Genomic DNA, 22,883 nt, shown 5'->3' with positions numbered 1-22,883 from the left:
ATCGGTAAATAAGTACGGATATAACTCGTAAGCAGAAGAATAAGATATCATTCTACTGTGATTTCATAAAACATTATCTTGGTGCAGTTATGGTGGGTAAACAAGATAACAATCATCACCATCCTTTCGACGATAAAAGAATCCCAAAATTACTAAACCTCAGAGTTAAAAGTAAGATTCCAGTTATATTAGTCTGTGGAATATTACTGGGTTTATGGTCGAAAATATCGTTAACCGCGATAATTAAAACTGACGATGAATTAGTACATTCTAATCATTATTAGCTGTTATTTTACTGATGCATTAATACATTCTAATCATTATTGGTTGTTGTTTTACTGATTAATTAATACATTCTAATCATCACTAGCTGTTTTACTGATGAATTAGTATATTCAAATCATTATTAGTTGTTATTTTACGACATTGTATTCTTCTAGGTGAACCAATATGTAAGTTAATTTTTAATTCTTATGTGTGTGTATGTATATATACTGTCTGTACATTGAGCTTTAAAAGATACGTTCCGTATAGATGAAGGTTTTGTGTGATATTACATATTCATTACACACCATCTTCGCGAATACCAATGCCATTTAAATCAGTACGGTGATAAGTTTCTTGCAAAAATATAATTTATCTCCTTTCAACGTGTAAGAGGACATCATATAATACATGTATATATATATCGTCCATTGATCATCTAATTTCTCTTATTTAAACGTGTAAGAGAACATCATATAATACAAATATATATATCGTCCATTGATCATCTAATCTCATCGCTAGCCTAAAGAAACATGTGAGTCCTTGTGCTCGTGGTTCGTGGAACTACACTATACGTTATGGAATTAGATTATGTTGAGCACGTGCTACTTCTCTTAATTTCTTCTTTTGCTTCAGTTTTCTTTCCCTAACCTCATCCCTTGGGATATCAACAGGGCGGTTTCGATCAGCTTCATAAGTCTAAGATGGAGAAAAGCCTTATTGACTTCGTTTACGCTCAAAGAATTTTGACCAGCCTATCTACGAGGACAGAATTCAGAAGTTTGGCGAGGAAAATGCCGACTCGACTGTTCATAGCCACATTCGGATTTTACTATGATAGTCACGTGCTTTTCGGCATACCCAACATCTAAGAGTCTTCTTATCAGCTCGTGATTTTTAGAAATGTTTCGCGCCCTCTGATCTCTTGCTGACATTTCTTTAGGTACGATTTTGTGGCCACTCTCTATATTATCAAGATTGTTATCTTGGGAATAAGTAGTAGAGAAAAACGATATACGAATGCCTTCTGGGCGCCATTGAAACATAGCCGCTTACCATTCGCAATAATAAACTCTTTAAGGTCTTTCTTTCCTTCGTCGTATGAATCGTCTGTGACAACTGTTAAGAAGGAATGTTGGACTTAGCTTTAAGGAGATAATTAGTCATTTTACGTAGGAGATTAAGAAAGGGGAAACCAAATGTGATTTTGAATTCCGAAATATAATCGTCGTTAAAAAAAATATTCCTTAATTATTTATACAACCCATTTCTCATATGAGTGTGAGAGGTTTCACCATTAGACAGACATTTATAACAAGACACACATTCTTGATATGATCACGTGTGAGAATGGTTTCGTCAAAACCAAAAGATAGAATGCTTTTTATGGCAATTTTTATCCAAAATCGAAATTGGAATGGTATGTGTTATTTATTCATTGCTTATATTGTAAAAGTACAGAAAATGGCCATTATTCCCTTCAAACATGTGGTCAACGTTTGCGATCCCTGCTATTTTGTGGAGTTTTTTGTTTTTGGAATTTCGCACAAAGCTACTCGAGGGCTATCTATGCTAGCCGTCCCTAATTTAGCAGTGTAAGACTAGAGGGAAGACAGCTAGTCATCACCACCCACCGCCAACTCTTGGGCTACTCTTTTACCAACGGAAAGTGGGATTGACCGTTACATTATAACGCCCCCACGGCTGGGAGGGCGAGCATGTTTGGCGCGACTCGGGCGCGAACCCGCGACCCTCAGATTACGAAGCACACGCCTTAACGTGCTAGGCCATGCCAGGCCATTTAAGAGCTGTCTATATGAATGAAACATAGGGTCTGATACCACTCGCTGCGGGCTCGGCATGGCCAGGTGGGTTAAGGCGTTCAACTCGTAATCTGAGGGTCGTGGGTTCGAATCTCCGTCGCACCAAACATGCTTGCCCTTTCAGCCGTGGGGACGTTATAATGTGATGGTCAATCCCACTATTCATTGGTAAAAGAGTAGCCCAAGAGTTACGGTGAGTGGTGATGACTAGCTGTCTTCTTTCTAGTCTTACACTGCTAAATTAAGGACGGCTAGCGCAGATTGCCCTTGAGTAGCTTTGCGCTAAATTCAAAACAAACAAACAAACTACTGACTGCGAATATTGTTACGCTATCCCACTTTCTTCATAAACATCAGAGAGTAAATGTAAACGACGATTGAAGTAATCATGACAGCTGTATTATGTTGTTTCTGGAAGAAGGCTGGGTGTGTCTCAGTGGGTGTCTTTCTTGACTAATGTGTTGTTATAGCAAAGCCACATCGGGATATCTGCTGTGTTCACCGAGGGGAATCGAACCTCTGATTTTAGCGTTGTAAATCCAGAGACTTATCGCTGCCCCAACGGGGATTCGTTTTTTACTATGTATATGCTTATCGTAAAAACATTTTTCGCATTTTGATGCTATGGTTGCGTTATAAGAGTAACAATCAAATACTATGCTTTAATCTACCAGTTCGACTTTGGGGCTCGAAGCGAAAAAACAAACAAGGATTATGGTGAAATAGCACAGAAGGAATTCGACAAGATTCATGTCAAGAATCACTGTTCGGTACGCAGTCAAATTTCCGAATCAATTTTGAATATCACTGTTTGATGAGTAGCCAAATAAAGAAATTTCCAAAACAACAAGGATTAAAATTCATATGCGAATTTCTTAGTTAATCCAGATCCAAAAGATATTTGTCAATCTTATGCTTGACTTTTACCTTGCATTTCCGATAATGTGTCTGGTATGGTGGAAAAATATATATACATATATACCAACACAAATACAGATATTAAACGATGTGAGTAATTTTAACATGGACTAAAAATCGAAGACTAATTCGCATATTTACTTTTAGACATGAGGCTTCGAGCATGAATGAGTGTTACTTTAAAGGACCTGGATCCATCATCTGTGAGTGAATGATGTTAAGTGGTTGTTACTGTTAAAATGAGACTTTCTTGAGAGGTGATTTGATTATTATTTTTTTCACTCGTGAGGTCGTGTAGGAGTTTACTGTTAGTGAACTAAGGGATGGAGTGTTTAGGACACTTTCAAACAAGTACTTCTTCCCTGCAACACACGAAACGTTAATTGTAGACATGTCACAACGATAATATCTCTCCAGCACTCTCCACATTTACGCAGACTTCGAGTGTTCCAAGTTTCTTTTATAGTTATATTTTCAAGAGGCTAAAATTTGTTATTGAGGTCATATAATTCAAACTTTGAGAAGAAATAAATCGGTGGTATTAATAAACATTCAAATGTACATAGTTTTCGTTCTAATTCCACGGTAATGGCTAACTTTACAGGACTAACAGAGGGTAAGAAAGTAAATGTATTACAAACTAGCAGATGCTCGTTGAAATATTTCTTTAAAACATAGGATATTCAATCAAGTCAGTCTCTTGTGTCATAGGGTATATGCAATATGCTTGTCTAGTTGGCCGTTTACAACTGTCTTTTGTTATTCAATGTGTAACTACACTATGTTTGTTTGTAAGCAAAGACTGAATACAATGCATTGTTGGCAAAAGTCTTTAGTTTTCAATGCTCTAGATGCATCCAGCATACTAGAACGCTCAGCTTTGCTAAGTAGCCGCTAGGTTTTGGTTTTTTTTCTGCTGTATGTCACCATTCCTTGTTGCTTTTTGAGTGCAAGGAAAAGTAGCTAAGAATGTGAGCTCTTTTCTGACAGTTGTCATTTCTATAAGTATTGCCAAAGGAGAGGGATATTCAATAGAAGTCTGTTCATTCGGCATGTGTAGCGTGCGTGTATATAGTACGATATAAAACACAAAAATACATGTAAACCGAACAACAACAAATATATATTCAAATACGTTCGTCTCTTTATTTGTTATTTCTATTGATGCTTCGATCTTCGAAATATTTCTTTCAGTCATTTGACGGAGGACATGTTTTTTGTGATTCTTGATCAAGTTTGATTCTTTTATTTTAACTTTCAGAAATATTTATATTATGTAATTTCGATACAGAAAAAACATAGTTTAGATGAAGCTTATACATATATATGTAAAAAGTTACGAATGTTTATTTACGTAAAAGACGGCCTTTATTTCCTATGAGGCAAGGTATAATAATATATTGCCAAAAATAATTATTGTAATAATAATACGACTTAAAAGCATAGGATTACAACTAAGGCTTTTGTGTACTGTAACCCAGCTGACCGGATGAACTTTGGTATTAAACGAAAAGTGTCTCTATCCACAAGTGCCTGAAATAAACAAGGTCTGAATAAAATGCAGTTTTTAGGTTATATTTGCTGGGAACACACTTCGGGCTAATAGGAAACGAAGTGATTAAAACTGTTACCAGTCTTATTGTGATGAAATATTATATCTGTTAGTTCTTAAAGGATTGTGCTTCTCCGGCTCAGACTTTATACCCCATTATAATAACTCCCATATAAAAATATTGTATATAAGTACGTATATAAGGTGTATGTTACTTTGATGGAGGAATATTTATGTTTACATGTTCAATGCTTAGGTTCAAAGCTTTATCAGAAGTTTACAGATTAGGCGTACAGGAAATGGTGTGTAATAGCATCACAACATTTTCATATTTATTACTAGGTGATAATGTTACACTCTAAACTGTGGTCTGTTTGACATGCATGTTTTCCCTTATTTGTCGAGTTCCTTTTTATTTGTTGTGTAAACAGTTGTAAATACCAAAGGTCGTTGCATTACGTTGTTACATGAACTGTTTATATAGTTAACAGGCGTGGAGTTCTAAAAAAAAACAACACTTTATTTCACTTTCAGTGACTTTATTAATATTAATTTTTAACAGCTCAGTTGTCCACAGAATGATATATACAACTTTATATTAAATAACTCGAATCGTTTTTGTATATATGTTTCAAATACCTTAAGGCGCCCAAAAGACTACCAACAATCACTGACCTGTGATAGCGTCTCTTACATATAGCTAATCATATTAAATGATGGAATGAAAGAACGAAACGTCCTGGTGTTGAAGTTGCCTCGACAACAACAATATATACCAACAACGTGACTGTAAATTCTAATGATGACGCAAGATGATTGTGTCTTATCTGATGAAAATAATTTTTTATTAATTTGTTACTTTATGGAAGGAAAATATGGCCTAAAACAACTTGTTCGTACTTTTGTGCTACAGCTGTGTGTATGCGCAGAGAATAAACAGCACGCAACTTTCCACGAAATTATACAGACGTTCAGTTTAGAGGTATAAAGTGATTATTATACTATCCTTCAAAATCGTCCTTCTAAATTAACGTGACTTTTGTGATTTTGACGTTTTCAACTAACTCTGTGTGTGTGAATTTGTCATTTTCGATAAACTTGAAGGTCTATTTCGTTAATTACAACAATGTATCTCTGAATTTACATTCTGTTTTTTGCTACAAAGTAGTTTTGACGACTGTAAATTGTATTGTACGAAACTGATGTAATTGGTGGTTCATTTCTCTTTGTTATAAGTTGGTATAATATGTAGCTTATTACATCAATCTAACTTGTATCATATTTCTAACTTGGGAGTGTAAAATGTTTAATTGAGTAAATATTGCATTTAACACGACTTTTTGCCACGAGCTTAGAAAGAATTTACAATAACAATTTTCGATACAGTGTACTCATTATAAGATATAGCCAATATGGCATTTACTTTTCTAGTGTACCAATTCACAAAAATTAAGCCTTTTATTTTTTTCGTTTTAGCGGTATGCTTTGACTAAAACATACATCGTCTTGACATTTTTTTAGTTATGATATATTTGTCATACTTAATAAGAGATTATTAAGAATCTCTTAATAATTGTTGATTTTTTTCGACGCAATTTGCGTAATATAAACAATTATATTAATATGCCTTAATAAGTGTTATTAACGAGATAGTCTTTGGAAAAGGACGATAATAATCGTTGCTGACAACAACAAAAAATATGTACATAAGTTGGATGTTAAGCTACATCTTTAGAGTTTCCTATCGATATCGACATTTATCTGGTAAACAAGTTATTCGTCACGCGAGACAGGTAATTCGAAGTGCTTTTTTGCGTACGGACAGGTATCAGAAGCGAAGGGACCTGTTTCAATATTCACTTCTCCCGATGATAATGAACAGAAGGTATTTCTGAGAGGTAGTTCTCAACATTCCGGTGTTTGGCGTGAGATGCCCCCTGTCGACCCTACTTGAAACCAAGGCCTTTATATTACGCACGCGTAACTTTCTGAAGCCGTGTTTGAGACGGTCTCAAGCCAGATGTGATTAGGCTTGCAAACATCCGAAACCCTGAAGTCTGCCCCTAATATGCAAGCACGAGCTCAGTGAGGGGGCCTACTCTCCTCCATGGCATTATAGCGTTGGTTGTATCGGTCGGTCTAGTTCATTGAATTTTAAATGCTTGACCCTGTCCAACCATGAACTAGACGATCGGCGCAGCAAACAGAATATTCCCTTGCACCTGGGGTTGCTCAGCTTGTCCAAAGGATCCGGGACACAGAAAACTCAGTGGGCGATCCCTCAGGAAGACAGCTGCCACCTTGTTTGGCGTGACCTTACAAGGTCAAACGAAGATTAGTGAAACGCCTAAATAGATATTCAAAACAAGCATAACTCTTTTGGTGGTAGGAAGGGGGTATTATAAACCGTTTAGTAAAACTTGTATCAGCAGGAATATTAGCAAGGAAAACAATAATTACTTTGATCTTCTGGTCTGCACAAACAGAAAAAATAAAGCATCAAAGTTCTTGACAGTATGTTACTGGAAACATTTGGTAATGTTTTAAGCTCTAACCTTATTCAATCAAATACTGTTTGTAATCCCTACTCTGTAAACAAAGTTAATCGTCTGTTTAATTCAACCCAAGATTCAATTTTATACTAGTTTTCAAACTAGTAGGAAAAACATAACTCATATAAGCATTTTGACATAAAAGAAGAAAAAAAAAGCAAAAAAAAAAGTCCTCTTCCATTGCATTGTCACACACGAAACATTTTCGGCTACGATTTCAAGTGTGGTTTATAAGGATTAGGAATCTGAGATATTAAGTGTGAAGAAACTTCAAGATTTTATTTTTCATTAACGTTCTCCATGTAACGGTGTGTGTACAAACGACAACTTATAGAGGCGCTGTATAATCCGGTTCCTTTTTTTTTTTTAAGGCTAGGGGGATTACTTTTCATGTTGGTGGGAGGGCGTTGCAAGCGAGCCAATCTGATATGATATCATATTACGTTAGAAGAGGTTTTATATAAAATATATCTGTCGGAAACTGTCGTAAAATTTACATGTGATCGTGTTTGTTATGTAGGCCTATAGCCAAGCTGTTTCCTTATCTCCCTTACCCCAGTTCGAGAATACGTAGTTTTTATTGTTGATGGCATGACAAATAATAATTTAAAAAAGAGAGAATGAACAGCGCGTGAAAAATGAATGTTAAAGATAAGTAAATATTAACTGAAATAAAAAGGTGTGTGTTTTTGGGTAGGGGGCTAACAGTCTAGGAGTTGATTAATTGTGAACATCGTGACAGAAATTAAAGTATTAAGGAACACAGAAAGCAAAAAAAGCGTTAATTAGGAATATGATGTAACTTTAAAAGATTATAAAGCCAGTTCCTAAACAGTTAATTACACTGCACAACGAATTTTTTGAAAAGTTTTTTGCTGATTGTGACAGGTTCCTGGTGGGTATGAACAAATATAGTTTTGATTTTGCTTCACCACGTAGGAAATCCGCGAAATATACAGTTAACTGTTTACCGCAATAACGTATTTAATTTCATTTATGTTTCTAATACGCTATTAAGTTCAACATAATTAAAAGTGTTTTGCTCCTGATTTTCGTTTGTATTCAATATCCGGTGCATCACGTTGCAGTGTCCAACAGTAATCAGCAAGCATTGACGAATTCCAGCTGCCCTGATATCGCTTTTCCATTGTAGCAATGTTCTGGTGAAACTGAAGATTTGGATTAAACGGTAGGTGATGGGCAAATTTGGATGTGCTTTTTGTGATCAGCAGCCAAAAATCTATAAGAAACACCCAACAGTGTTCAAGGAGTAAAAACTTTGTTGTGCAGTGTTATTTGTGATGGTTACAATGGTGGGAGAGAAGGAAGAAAACTGGTATGTTTGGACTAGGTAACTGGAATTTTTGAAGGGACGAGTAACATTTGTTTTGTGTGGGTATGTGGGAAGGAAATCAACATTTCCTAAAAAGTTTTCTTTTTTTAATATTATAGTTTACTAAATGTCAGCAGTGAATGTATGATCCACATTTATGCATATTTGTTCAATTGAAAACACACGTTATATATTTCTTAGAATGTAAGTTTTTGGGGAATTACAAATAATTGTTCTGGCTTAACCTAAAGGACTGGGCGTGACCAAGTAATTAGCGTGCAAAACTGTGAATCTGAGAATTCGTGGTTAATTCCACATTTTCGGAATCAAGGTAACTTTTAAGAGTAACAATCAAATTCTACTATACGATGATTAGTCCACCAGTTGGGGGCGGGGGCGGGTTATTAACCATCAGTCTTTTCTGTAGTCTAGCACAGATGGCTTTGCAAGAATATTCGAAACAAGCAAACTTAATTTTTTTTTTTTACAAAATGCAAGTATTTATTATTTAAATGTTTATGAAATAGATGTTCAAACTAATAGCGTTAGGCTTAGCTTCTTTACATAATGGTGATAGTAATTAGATGGAATATTTTGTAACTAATCAATTCCTCTATAACGAATTTCCGTCACACCAAACATGTTCGCTTTTTCAGCCCTGGGGTTCGTTATAATGTTACGGTCAATCCAACTAATCGTTGGTAAAAGAGTAGACCAAGAGTTAGCGATGAGTGGTGAAGACTAGCTGCCTTTCCTTTAGTCTTACACTGCTACATTAGGGACGGCTAGCGAGGATAGCCCTCGTGTAGTTTTGCGCGAAATTCAAAAACATCTATAACATTTTAGTTTGTATGAATTCCTTCTTTTGTTTTTTCTTATTACTCACACAGTTTTTTTAAAAAATAGCTCGGAAGAAATAGGACCACTGCTAAATTATTACCTGTTTTAGATTCTATCACATATTCATGTTTGTTTCTTTTGAATTTTGCACAAAGCATGTGTTTGTGTGTGTGTTTTCCTTTTAGCAAAGCCACAAAGGCTATCTGCTCAGCCCACCGAGGGGAATCGAACCCCTGATTTTAGCGTTGTAACTCCGGAGACATACCGCTGCGCACAAAGCAACTCGAGGGCTATCTGTGCTAGCCGTCCATAATTTAGTAGTGTAAGACTAAAGGAAAGGCAGCTAGTCATCACCACCCACCGCCAACTCTTGGGCTACTCTTTTACCAACGAATAGTGGGATTGACCGTCACATTATAACGCCCCCACGGCTGAAAGGGCGAGCATGTTTGGTGCGACGGGGATTCGAACCCGCAACCCTCAGATTACTAGTCGAACGCCTTAACCCACCTGAACATGTCGGACTCACATATTCATCGTTTCACTTTATTTACTCCATCTCAAATGTCGACGAGTGAAGCTTAGAGAACCTCTCGTCATTATTACAGCGAATAAAATCCATCCAACAACATCACGTGACCAGTGAGTCACTGAGACTGGATGAGCACAGTACTAATTGTCATTGTAACGGCCTGCTTCACTCAACTCACCAAGCTGGTAATAGTGGTTATACGAACTATAGAAAGATCTTCATAAAATTGCATATTTCTGGGGGTGTGACGTGATGAATGGCCAAATATTTTAAAATCTATTTTAGAAATCTTGAGTTTTCGAAACAATAAACAAAGCCGTGAACTACTAATCAATGTCATACCTATTGGTGTGAATTATGTTAATTTATTTCCTCAAATAATTATATGACTTACTTTTTAAAGTTTTCAGTTCAATGTGGCTTTGCTGTAACTAAAATACGTACACGTACCTCGCAATGCTGATAAAGTTTGTTTTGAATTTCGCGCAAAGCTACACGAGGGGTATCTGCACTATCCTTCCCTTATTTAGCACTGTAAAACTAGAGAAAATGCAGCTAGTTATTATCATCCACCGCCAACCCTTGGACTAATCTTTCATCAACAAAGAGTGGGATTAGACGTAACATTATAATGCCTCCATGACTAAAAGGACTAGCATGTTTGGTGTGACGGGAATTCGAGGTCGCGACCCTCACATTAAGAGTTGAGCGCCCCCTAATCACGTAGCCACACAGGGCCTGCTGATAGAGCAGGTATCTTCTGTACTTTTGTTATTCTCAAAACCAGTATTACTAAATAACATTCAAAGTAATGATTTTTTTTTATTATTGTCACTAGGTGACACTAATAGTTTACTACATTTTTAGTATTATTTGCTGGATGTGCTTTCTGCGCTCTGTTTGTTGTTGGGATGAAACCCAGAATATTCTTTCTTTTGATTTCAATAAACAAAATGCCTTGTATTTTTATTAACCACAAAACAAAGTAATCACGTTTAAAAACTATCCTTATTCAAAGACAGTTAAAAAGTGACAAAGATACGTTTTTTTTTTCCATTTCATCTGATATTTTTTCGGATTTTTTTGTAAAATTGCAGATCCGCAGGTTCAGTCGGACAGGTGCATATTTCATTGTTCTACTACGCCGATTCTCGGCCGTCTTCTCTGTAAAGTACTGCTTTTCTGCATGCATTTATGTTTTCTTTGTGTAATTTGCCTGAAGTGGTCTAAAATGGACTACTGTGCTCTGTCCGCTTGAGAGTGGATATTTACTTTCCACGTATTTTACAAGGTTTGCCTATTTTCTTTTGAGCAGAATTTATATTTCAACGAGTGAACTACAATTCGAAAACAGCGCCCTCTTCTGTTTCAACTGCAAAAAAGCGAGATTGATTGCAGCCTTATTAAAAGCACGCCATGCTATGTTGCCATAGATCTTTAGGAGGTTGTCATAAAAGTTTACGTTATTTGCTGCGGGACGTCTTTTATTAGGTATTGGAGCCGTTTGTCCAATAAGCGTAATCTCTCATAATGTAAACGTTGGTTGCGCAGATGTTTGTCTTATGATATAAAAAAATTGTACCACATACCGCAGTACACTGTAGTATATCTAATAAATAAATAGTCTTGTGTTATTAATCCTTACACTAAAGATGTGATTTTATTACATTTGATAATAATTACAATTCACATTCTTTGTCTTGTTCATAACATTCATCATATAAAAAAACATTATACTATAAATGTGCCTAGACCACTATTATGTTTAAACCGATCTGATGAGCCTTGCTCTTTAGCGAAGGGTGTTTTCGGCTCTGAATATTGTAGATATTGTTTTTGTTTTGTTTTTTAATTTCGCGCAAAGCTACTCGAGGGCTATCTGCGCTAGCCGCCCCTAATTTAGCAATGTAAGACTAGAGGGAAGACAGCTAGTTATCACCACCCACCGCTAACTTTTGGGTTACTCTTTTACCAAAGAATACTTCTTTGCTTTCACTTGGAAGTTTTTAAAATAATCTTTACGTTAATTTCCTACCACGATAATAATTATCATTGGAGACATTGACTGGTGTCAATCTCATACAATGTTGTTGAGAAATAATTACGAGTTTCAGTAATATATAATTAATAGGTTAATTAATCTTTGAAATCCAACCTGCAATTTAGCAGTACATGTTAGTCGGAATTTTTTCGCATAATCTTACGTTTCACAATGTCAAACGAATTGTTCGAATAAGCAGAAAGAAGTAAGTTTTTTTTTTTATTATCAGTCAAAATATATATTTAGAGAGAGAGAGAGAGAGTGTGAGAAAGGGAAAAGCTATTCAAAGCATACAATATTTAATATTAACTTCTGAGCAGAACAAGCCACGTACGTAGTTAGAATGAAACAAAGAATCAACCCGATTATCTGTATAGTTAATTAAATTTACTTACGCCCGTTCTACTTAAAAAGATTAGAATGCATTTTTGTGTCAGTTGGGTATCGTAGCTGTTAACGACATTACTATTAATGACAGTAAATGGACGTATGGAATAATTTAAGTCAATTAGATTTGTTTGTTTGTTTGGAATTTCGCGCAAAGCTGCTCGAGGACCATCTGTGCTAGCCGTCCCTAATTTAGCAGTGTAGACAAGAGGGAAAGCAGCTAGTCATCATCACCCACCGCCAACTCTTGGGCTACTCTTTTACCAAGGAATGAATAGTGGGATTGACCGTCACATTATAACGCCCCCACGGCTGAAAGGGCGAGCATGTTTGGCGCGACGGGGATGCGAACTCGCGACCCTCGGGTTACGAGTCGAACGTCTTAACACACTTGGCCATGCCGGTCCCCAATTAGATTTGAATAGATACGTTTTTTTCTTGATGTCTGTTTGTAGGCGTTGTCTGTCACAGATTTTTTTTTTTTTTACTTCGATAACATCAAGACATAGACTGCCTACAGTGGTTAGTTTCTAAACTGTGAATACAAGAATTCGTGGCTTATGACTCGTTACTGCAAAGTCGCACTTACGCTTTGGAATTGTGGGTGATCTATTTGAGGGACGGTCAAATCCCACTGTTTGGTTAGACAAGAGTTGGCAGTGGGTGTTGTTGACCAGTTTCCTTCCTTCTTGTATAAATATGAAAATTTCTACCCAATATGTCACAAATAATGGGAATATAAATGATTTTTTATATGTTCATATTTTGATGTATGGGCGAATTATATTGTACTAAACAGTTTATTTTGTTTTATTCATTATTTTAAAGGTGATGAATAATATGTTTCCTAGAGCGCATGATCAGAAGCCTTCAACAAAACGGTTTATCGGATACCGTCCCTGTAGCAGCACTCTTTAAGACATCATTTCATATTTTTCTAAATTCATTTTATGCTCTCTTCACTGAGAAATGTTCTTGTTTGCGAAAATACATTCCCTTTCTGAAACACATGTGTGCATTTCAAGAGCGCTTCAGCCACTGATTTGGAACGTTTATGTTCAATACGGTTGCAATGCAGGCAAAGATCTTTTTGTCTTTGCTTTAGCCCCCACCTCTCATTTAGTGGCTCAGTCTACTGATTTATAATGCTAAACAACAATATATTTCGATACCTGATAACTCATGATTTAGCTTTGTGCTTCAACAGATATACAATCTTTACAAGATTATCATGACACTCTGAGATATTTGTAAACTGTGGACTAGCCAGTTTGCGTAAGAAATAAATGACGCCATTTCAGAAATGAAATGGTTCAGTATTTTGACCATAATCCAACTGGTCCAAAGGAAGTGGCATAGACCCCGATACAAAACATCTCGAATGCAGAAGATTGAAAGAAAGAAATGTTTCGATCGTGGTTTTGAAACAAGGACTTTTTTGAAGACTTACTTTACTGTTTAAGGACTGGTAGTGCCTATTTCAATCCGGGTCTATGCAGCAGAGTGACAAACCTGGCTGTGCATCCTAGCGATGTTATTTCAGCTCACCTTGCTAACACAGGAAATAACCGAAGGGCTCTTGTAGCTTTAATGGCAAGTAAACAGTGCTGACATCTTCCAGACCTGAAACTTGTTCCCGCCATAAAAAAAATCATTCCCTCTTTTCCACCGAACAGCACGGCGCGGGTTTAAGTGGAGGTTTATTTTCTCGTTGGCTGCAAGAAATAGTCGTCTTTTTCCCGATTGCCAAAGAATGACTTTCAACCAGATGCTCGTGACGTCTGATGATTGATAGATCCTATGCCCCTCTTTCTTCGTTGGACAAAAACCAAAAGCAGCATCTTGTGTGAGTGAACGAAATGACTACATTGTATGTAGTATTCCAGACTTTAGATCAAGATATTCCATCTCACATTTAGACATTACGGCCCAGCATAAAGTGCTTTTAGTAAGATGAAACCAAGTAGGGGTAGTTAACTTCTGTAATTAAACGTTTGTTGCATCTCTCCCGCATTTTATAATTTAAACTCTTGACTAAGAACTGCATCATGCAAGTGATAAACCGTGAAAAACAAATATATCTCTTCATAAAGCTGGTTGATCTTTGTGTAATGTAATAAACAAAAATCTAATAAACGTTATTTTAATGTAGTGTGTTGATTATCTGCCAAAACCGTTCAATAAGAGTGTAACGCATTGGCCAATTCGAGTTCAATTCTTCTTCATTCATGGTATTCTTACATATAAAAAGTTTTATTACTTTTTAACAATACACAGTATTTCATTTATATTGTTAATTGTAGCACGTGACAAGAATATAGTACTCGGAAAGACAATAACGTTAGTTTATATTTTTTTAATTATTACTGTATGACAGACAGACAGTCGGCAGATATAGTGAAAGTTGTTTATATACATTTAAGTGTTAGGGCAGAAAAGAAGGCAGCCGAGACATAAGGTATTTATATTTTTTTAATTATTACGTATGACAGACAAACAGTCGGCAGATACAGTGAAAGTTGTTTACATATGCTCAGCTGTTACTTAGAGTAGAAGAGAAGGCAGCTAAGACATAAAGTGTTTATATTTGTTAAGTTTTTAATTATAAAAAGAAGACACTTAACAGATATTAAAGGTTATTTTTCTGCAGTTTCTAATTAATACTTATTACTGAAGAAACAGAGTCAGCATACAGTAGACCGTATTTATTTTAAGAAACAGAGTCAGCATACAGTAGACCGTATTTATTTTATACTTAGCCGTTGTTTATGTTATGTAAAGAAAACCGGTTAGGACCACATAAATATGAAACGAAAATAGCAAAACAGTAAAGCATGCGTATCTGCTACTCGTAACAACAGATTAGAACATATTTGTGTTTAACAATTATTGTGTGTGTGATTGGCATCTGAAATTTACATATGTATATATTATCATTTAGAATAGCAACATCTAACGTAAATTTTTCGTAGAAAAGTAATTTAAGTTGATACAGAGATTACATTTTTCCCTTTTAGTAAGTTAACTACTTTCGAACGTGAGTTAACATTTACTAGTCTATAACGTAATTTGTTTCTCAATATTTTGTTTCACTAAGTTTAATGTAAACTATAAAATATTTCTCTTACTATAACATTGTACATTACAGTCAGTTGGAGTAACAAATATATAGTTTTTGTTATTTTTTGTAGCTAATTAGAAACCGGACAGGATTTAACTCCACTACGTATTTGTGGGTATACTGTACTGTTTACAACCACGTTTATTTCACTGACGTGTATGCATATGTATTGTTTTCTTACATATACATAGTAAATTTTGCTCTTGTCTGTGTACATATCTGTAAGCTCAATAAATGTCAGTGTGGCTTGACTTTTCATCGTCGCAGGCCTTTGCTTACTCAACATCTAGATTCAGTAAACGTCAAGAGACTTGGAGTCGAGATTGCGTGCTAAACAGTGTCGTGCATCCCTTCCGTAATACTTTGTTTGGAAGCTAACAGCTATTAAAGATATATCTTTTTATTACATCACATTCATCGTGATACGTTACCCCGACAGAGCTCTAGGTAAATATACAGTCTGTTATTGTGTTGCTTAGAACTCTGAACCGATCCAACAGAGTCGTACTTGTTGAAAGTGAATTAGCATGTGTGTATGTATACATACGAAGGGGTAGTAACAATAGCAAAAAGAAATATATATATATATATAGAGAGTAAGCGGTAGAAGCCTGTCTGTAACATAAACTACATGTTAAACCACTACCAATATCCGAGTACGTTTATGACCAACAATGTTTACTGATATAACACACCAACTGCTGAAAATACCGAGTTAGATTGGAGTTAACGTTTGGATGTATACTTTAGTAGTGTTCTGAAGACGCTGTGTGCCCCCACAATACTTAATGTTGAGTAATGCGTAGAACTGTGTCTTGTGTTAGTTGTTGTGACAGACCAAACAAAGCGTAGAACTGATTAGTAAGTTGAGCTGTGTCTAGTGTTAGTTGTTGTGACAGACCAAACAAAGCTTAGAAGTGAGTGGTAAGTTGAGCTGTGTCTGGTGTTGATTATTGCGATAGACCAATCAGAACTTATTATTTTACACTTGATGAGCTTTATTTGCAATTGTCCTATAATGTGAATGTCCTGGCAGGTTACAAGCAGGACATTTCTGCAGTTTCTCTTGATTTGAGGGAATAAAAACTAGCTAGATGTTTTGAAGTTTGTTAAACAGGTAAGTATACTTAATCTTAATCGAGTGAGCTTTTAAAGCTCTAGAAGCTCGTGGAACGTTCACTGTAAATAAAATATGCAAGATATTTTACTGACAAGTAAATACCGATATAAATTAAGAAGAAAATTGAGCCTTTCGCCAAGGTTGTGTGTTAACAGGTAATACGTCATAACGGAAATGACGTACAAGTAAGGCATTTCCATTCCATGTTGCAGTGATAATGAATGAACAAACAATAGTTCTCCGCAGGAATGTAAGGAAGGAAGGCTGTAAACTATACTTCTAACTATAACACACACTCAAACAGTTACGCAATACATAAGGAGATTATCTGTGTACATTATCTCCATAAAGTTCGCCGCTGCTATTTCCCTAAAACGATTTGCTTGTTTGGTACTATCTCTACTGTTTGCTGTGCATACAGCCGCTTAAAGTTTACTGTCAGCTGGCAGATAATGGAACGGCACGTTGATAGGTCAGATGTCAGTTAAATGTGCATACTGATCAAGAATATGCTGTCGGGTACTATAAACCTTCAGCCTCTGCTGCGTTTCCACTTAGCTTATAGGTGATGGATTGATAAAAATTACCGTAGGCAAATAGTGGGTTGAGTGTTCAGAAAAAAACTATATCACGCGACACGTGCTCTGCTAAAATAGGACATGTAGTGACATCTTCTACGGAACCATAGCAAAAGTACATGCTGCCCTCCAGAAATATGTATATTTCATTTGGACACTTAGCCTTGGGTCAGAAAGTGGCCAAATGGTTGTCCACTGATGTTTTTACATATCGCATAAGACTCAGTTCAGAGCTTTATATTACCTTAGTCAGTGGTAAATTCAGTGTTTTACATTTAAGTATCTAGCTGTGAATTCAGTGTCTTACGTTTATAGTATGGGGTAAATTTGTTGATTTATATTGAGGTATTCAGTGGTGAATTCAGTGCCTTACGTTTACATAGTATGTGGTAAATACGGTGCTATTTATTTAAGTAGTGTGTAAAAAGTTTACTGTTTTTCATTTGAGTTGTCAATGGTAAATTCAGTGTCTTACATTTGGGTATCCAGTACTTAAACTTTGGTTAGTCAACCACGTGTCAACGTCGGTTGTTTCGAAGACACAAGTTGTCATTGAGGTACATGAAATATTATAGTGAATGATTATAGTACAGAATGAAAATTCTGTTTAAAAGTGGCATGGCCATATTTCGTGTTAAAATTAATGTAAAAACCCAAAAAAAAGTTTTACAAAAGAACAAAAAGAGATGGAAGAACACTTATGGGTTTTTACACTAATTTTTTTTCAAAACGAAACATGACCATGTCATTTTTAAATGTGATTTTTGCATATTATTACAGTTAGAATGTGATTTGTATCTTTGGTTTTAAATAACTTCATTTCCTGAAATCGAACATTCAGATTTAAAATTTCCTCGTGTTTTCAGAGCTCGAGTTGAGAAGCATCGAATTTTAAAATATCAAATTATTGATGACAGATTTTTTCAATGTTCTAACAACAGTGTTCTAAAGAAATAATATAGCTTTACTATGTAGCGTATACGTATTATTCTTAACACTAATTAACGCAAAGTGGTGTTCATTACAAAGTAAATACCATCATTACCCGTATTTCCAGAATGTATCTTTATTGGCTCAATATTTCACCTTTACAGCTTCGTCAACAGTTATCGACTGGATTATAGCGAATTACTAGATTATTAATAGCTTCTGGCAAACTTAAGATTAGTCGTGAATATATACTTATATTCAATGTTACGTTAGTATCCCATGCAACTGTTTCATAGATGTTCTAGGCGACGCCACTAGATGGTTTTAGGTAGGATTTGATTCGTCAAGATCTTAAAGGATCACATACGCCAAATTGTCTGTTGATACCTCAGCAACCAAGATAAATACTATAATTTTTACGTAGTATGTACCACCATGTTATTTATTTTTGTTCTAGTTTGAACTTCTTTTTTTTTTATCTTGGCCGAGGGTTTATCAGTTATGTGTATTATCGCATACAACTGAGTATCGAAATATATCAAATGTTTATAACTGGCTGTTGATCTGCACAAATCATTCGACAAACAAATATACTGTGAGACTGAAGCCGAAAACTGACGTCATCACTGTGATTATAGTGAATTGTATACATATACGCATTGGAAATTAGAAGTCGGTCTAATAACTTATTTTTCGCGCTTTTTTTCTTCTTCTGTTTTATCTAGGGAAAAGTTTTCGTGTAGGTGTTAACTTCAAGGTTTCATAATATTAAAACGAATGTGCATCTCTGTTTTATATGACAGCCTTCGTTTATTAAACTCGCGAAATTTCACGATAATCTTTAAATCGTGTGTATAAACAGGATATCCTTCGAAATTAGTTCTACCTATGACGTTATGTTGATTTTCTTTATTATTATATGTATTGGTAGCAAGATGCATCATTTAGTTAAGGCATACAACCATGGAAACCTGCGTTTCATGTGTGTAAGGAAAATGTTGTAAACAAACCTCGATGCTCTTTTTCAACATCTAATGGTTACATATACAACTTTATGCGTAACCATGTTTGTCTTTTGTTTTTATAAACTTGTGTTATTTACCTTTCATTTTTCAAAAGCTGTTTTATTCCACTTCAATGTTTTTGTTTGTTTCCTCTGTTGCATAAGCAAAATAAAGAACAGTTCAGAGTTTTAAGCCAGTTGTTTTAACTGTCATTCATATACCATACGCTGAAAGATTATTTTTTAACTATTTTCATTCGTTTGTTTGTTTTTCGTATAACCACTATCACCTTGCTGTAGATGTGAGCTCACAGATGGCGTGCATCCATAGAACAATCCCTCGATTATAATATTGACTGAGACCACCAGCTCGAATATAAAATAAACTCCATATGCCTCATTCAATATCTTAAATCCAGAATAAAAAAATAAAATATTTTTGGAAAATAACCAATTAAAACGAATATATAATGATGCCCTGTGTTTTGAAACACACAATAAACGCCCGAATGTATAAAGACGTTAAGGTGGGGAGTGTTGTTTGGACTTGAGCACAATGATACGTAACGGACTATCTGTGTTCTGCCCACCACGAGTATCGAAGCCCGGTTTCTAACGTTGTAGGTCCGCATACATCCCACTGTGCCACAGGCGGACAAAGGAAGCATCCTCTGTTGTAGTTAGAATATTCCTGACTTGTTATGTCTCGTATTGGTACCATATTATGTCCCCCTAAAACCTCCCCTCCAAAACAAAATTATACAAAAATGGACATGGGACCGTTTTTCCGAGGATGAGAATCCAAATCATTAGAAAAGATCTGGTTTGTGACCATGTCTATAGATTAAGTACTCTGTTTAACACTACAGTATTTATTAACGGCTTTTTTGTTGGTAGTTAAGTACAACGCTACATAATGGGCTTTCTGTGCTCTGCCCATCACGGACAGCAAAACCCGTTTTCAAGCGGTGTAAGTCCGCAGGCCTACAGTTGTAACACTAGGGGGGCATTTATTAACGAAAAGCATTGGATAATTTATTATATAAAATTCTGCCATAAATCCCATATGATAATACTTCTCTCTTTTTACTTCTTAAGCCTAAAGTTATACACTTTGCATCATGCGTTTTAACAGGTTAGCATATCGAGTAAAAGTTAATATTTCATGTTGTAGTTTCAGTCATTTTTCTTCCAACTGTAGTAATTATGAAGCCTTCAGAAATCTTGATGTTAATGAGCAAAGGTCCTCGATACATTCGTGTCTAACTTGCAGGTATGTACGAGGCTTTTTCTGCGAAGGTAGATTACTGTGTCTCTAGCCAGTAATATTAATGGCGGCCAAAGGAGCACAAGGTTTAATCAGCTTTTCACATGTTAAGTGCAGTGTGGCAGGATCAGCACCCAAATAATCTACTGTTCATCGTGAATTACCAAAAAGAAGGTCCCTGGGAGGCGTCGTATGTCCTAAGAACTGAGAAAGAAGAGGGTGGGAGTAAGAGCGAGTGCACGTTGTTTATACTGTGCATCCTAGTTATACTGTAGCTCTGTAACCTAATACCCGATGAAACAGTGCAATGAGTCACAGCCTGTGATGTTCTGTTTCTTTGTTTCTTCCGCGTGTAGGGAGGGAGATTAGCTGTAGCTCTCGATGGCTCCATGCAAATATTGGTCACTCTGTGTGTCATCGATGTCGAGTGAATTAGTAATTGAAAAAACAACAACAACAGAAAAGATGCTTTACAAGCTCATGAAAAAATGTCAGTTGTTAGTCCTAGATATAAGGCACTCTTGTGTTGTATATTTGTTTTTTTAGACACATTGGACCATCTACGGTGTCTAACGCGATGAATCGAACCTAGGATTTTAGCATCGTAAGTTTGTAGGTTTAACTCTATATCTCCAGGAAAAGCTGTTTTATATATATATATGTTTATTCTGTAGTGGTTCATGAAATTAGATTTTTTTTACCTCTCTTTAAACACACTATGTACAGTATTACATCTTTACATTCATTAAGTTTCTGGGTGTTCGTGAATATACCACTGCAATTTTAATTGTTATAGCGATCTTCGGCCAGATTTCATTCAGTTCAATCACTTGAGCATGAATTTTGAGAATAAGTCAGTTGATACTTCCAAACATTGTACGTTTTATGTGTCTAAGGTACTTATGATATGCATGTGAAGTTTGTACCGATTTTTCTTTTATTCTTAATCATATACCAATAATTCTTTCAGTCTTAAAGTTATATCCAAAATACAAGGTAAAAACCTCAAAATAAAAAGTTTAGGATTAAGACTATTGTAGGATTAAACAGTAAGAAAAATTTTATTTGTTTAAGCCACGCAATGGGCTCTTTGTGCTCTGTCCACCTCGAGGAAACGAACGTAGGAGTTTATCTTTGCAAGACCGCTGACCCGCAAGAGGACATCGACATGAATGAACCATTTATTATTAATAAAATCAAACTGAAAATAGGAATAATCATATAAGAGTAGCTAAATATGGGGCTCTTAATATGGCATATTGAAATGTTTTAAGTAAAAATTAACGCTTGTTACAAGTTTTAGATTTAAATATTTCGTCTGTGTATTATTAAAGAATTACGTAAACTCGGATAAATAATTAATTCTTATATATATATACACATAATTACCTAAAGTATATATGCATCTATTTAAGTAATATATACTATAATTTCGTACCTAAGTCTATAATTACTAATAATGCCAGCCAATCGAGGAAAATAAAATTTACAGTAACTAACTTACATCGGCTAGATTACGGTGTTTCGAGTTTTATAATAACAGAAATGTATAATATACTAGTAGTGAAATTGTCTTTGTCTACTAACTTTCATTCCGAGCGGATTATCATGTGATGGAGAAAGTGTGTAGCTTTAAACTTTCCACCATTTCACGTAATAATGCTAATTTTGTGTGTAGGGATCAGTGATATGGCTGAAATACAACTTCACAGTCCTCCGAAGGAAGAAGATTTGGTTCTTGGGGGAGAGATGATGCTTCGATGTAAAGCTGAAGGGAGTTCTAACGTCAGCTACATGTGGTTCCACAATGGTAACAAGCTCTTCAGGAGCGACAGAATAGCTATCCGCCACAGGCGACTTCAGATTGATAAACTGGCTCTTCAAGACAACGGAATTTATTCTTGTCGCGGAGTTAACAAAGCTGGCGTTGTCACAAGCGCTAACAGCTTTGCTCTCCGTTTAAAAAGTAAGTTTTAAAATGTTTTCTAGATCATTGGATCCCAAACTCTTTCAGCTCGAGGCTCCCATGATGTGAGTAAAAACGTTTGAGGCCCTCTCCCCAACCTATGATTGTGGCATAGTTATTGAAAAACAAGTTTAACATAATGTTTATCGGCTTATTGTTTATTTGGAATTAAAATTCATTCGGCATTTTTGTTGTGTTTTATTTTACCCATTTCTGGCAGCCTCAAAAAAAGTGCGAATCTTCAAAAGAACAAATCAATCATAAATGTTGCCAGTAGAAGTGAAGAAAGCTTAAGAGTTTAATAGTAGTGACTTTGGTATTCTGTCATCCAGTATAGAATACGAAACTAATACCAATAATTTGCAGGTAAAGATGCGCCTCAAATCCTCAAGCTTCCTCAAGATATCACTGCCAGGAAGGATGACTCTGCCGTCTTCGACTGTGTGTATAAGAATGCTGTAGCTGTACACTGGTTTTTCCGCAACAAAGACGTTCCTCTTACCAACAGTTCCAGGTGCACGCTTTGATCTAAGCCTTTTTTTTTTTTTTCACTTTGTTAGTTGTATACATGTTCACTGCATGAGTTCACTTTACATTTGTTTACAAATTTATTCGTTATCATGAAAGAAATAAGAGCGAAGATTTTTAAAATC

General features: G+C 35.6%; 1 protein-coding gene across 3 annotated transcripts in view; it reads left to right on the top strand.

Annotated features, from left to right (window-relative positions):
- Nucleotides 1-22,883, top strand: part of LOC143225720 (inactive tyrosine-protein kinase 7-like) — an 84,851-nt gene that overhangs the window by 39,040 nt on the left and 22,928 nt on the right. For all 3 annotated transcript variants that reach the window (XM_076455620.1, XM_076455618.1, XM_076455619.1), the window contains exons 3-4: nt 21,943-22,230; nt 22,597-22,744. In XM_076455620.1, coding sequence (XP_076311735.1) covers nt 21,943-22,230; nt 22,597-22,744 — 436 coding nt within the window. The remainder of the gene's footprint in view (nt 1-21,942; nt 22,231-22,596; nt 22,745-22,883) is intronic.

The sequence above is a fragment of the Tachypleus tridentatus genome, chromosome 9 (genome assembly GCF_004210375.1).
Source record: "Tachypleus tridentatus isolate NWPU-2018 chromosome 9, ASM421037v1, whole genome shotgun sequence".
In the NCBI taxonomy this organism is placed as follows: domain Eukaryota; kingdom Metazoa; phylum Arthropoda; class Merostomata; order Xiphosura; family Limulidae; genus Tachypleus; species Tachypleus tridentatus.
The sequence above is the reverse complement of the archived record's forward strand: the minus strand, read 5'-3'. Positions and strand labels throughout refer to the sequence as shown.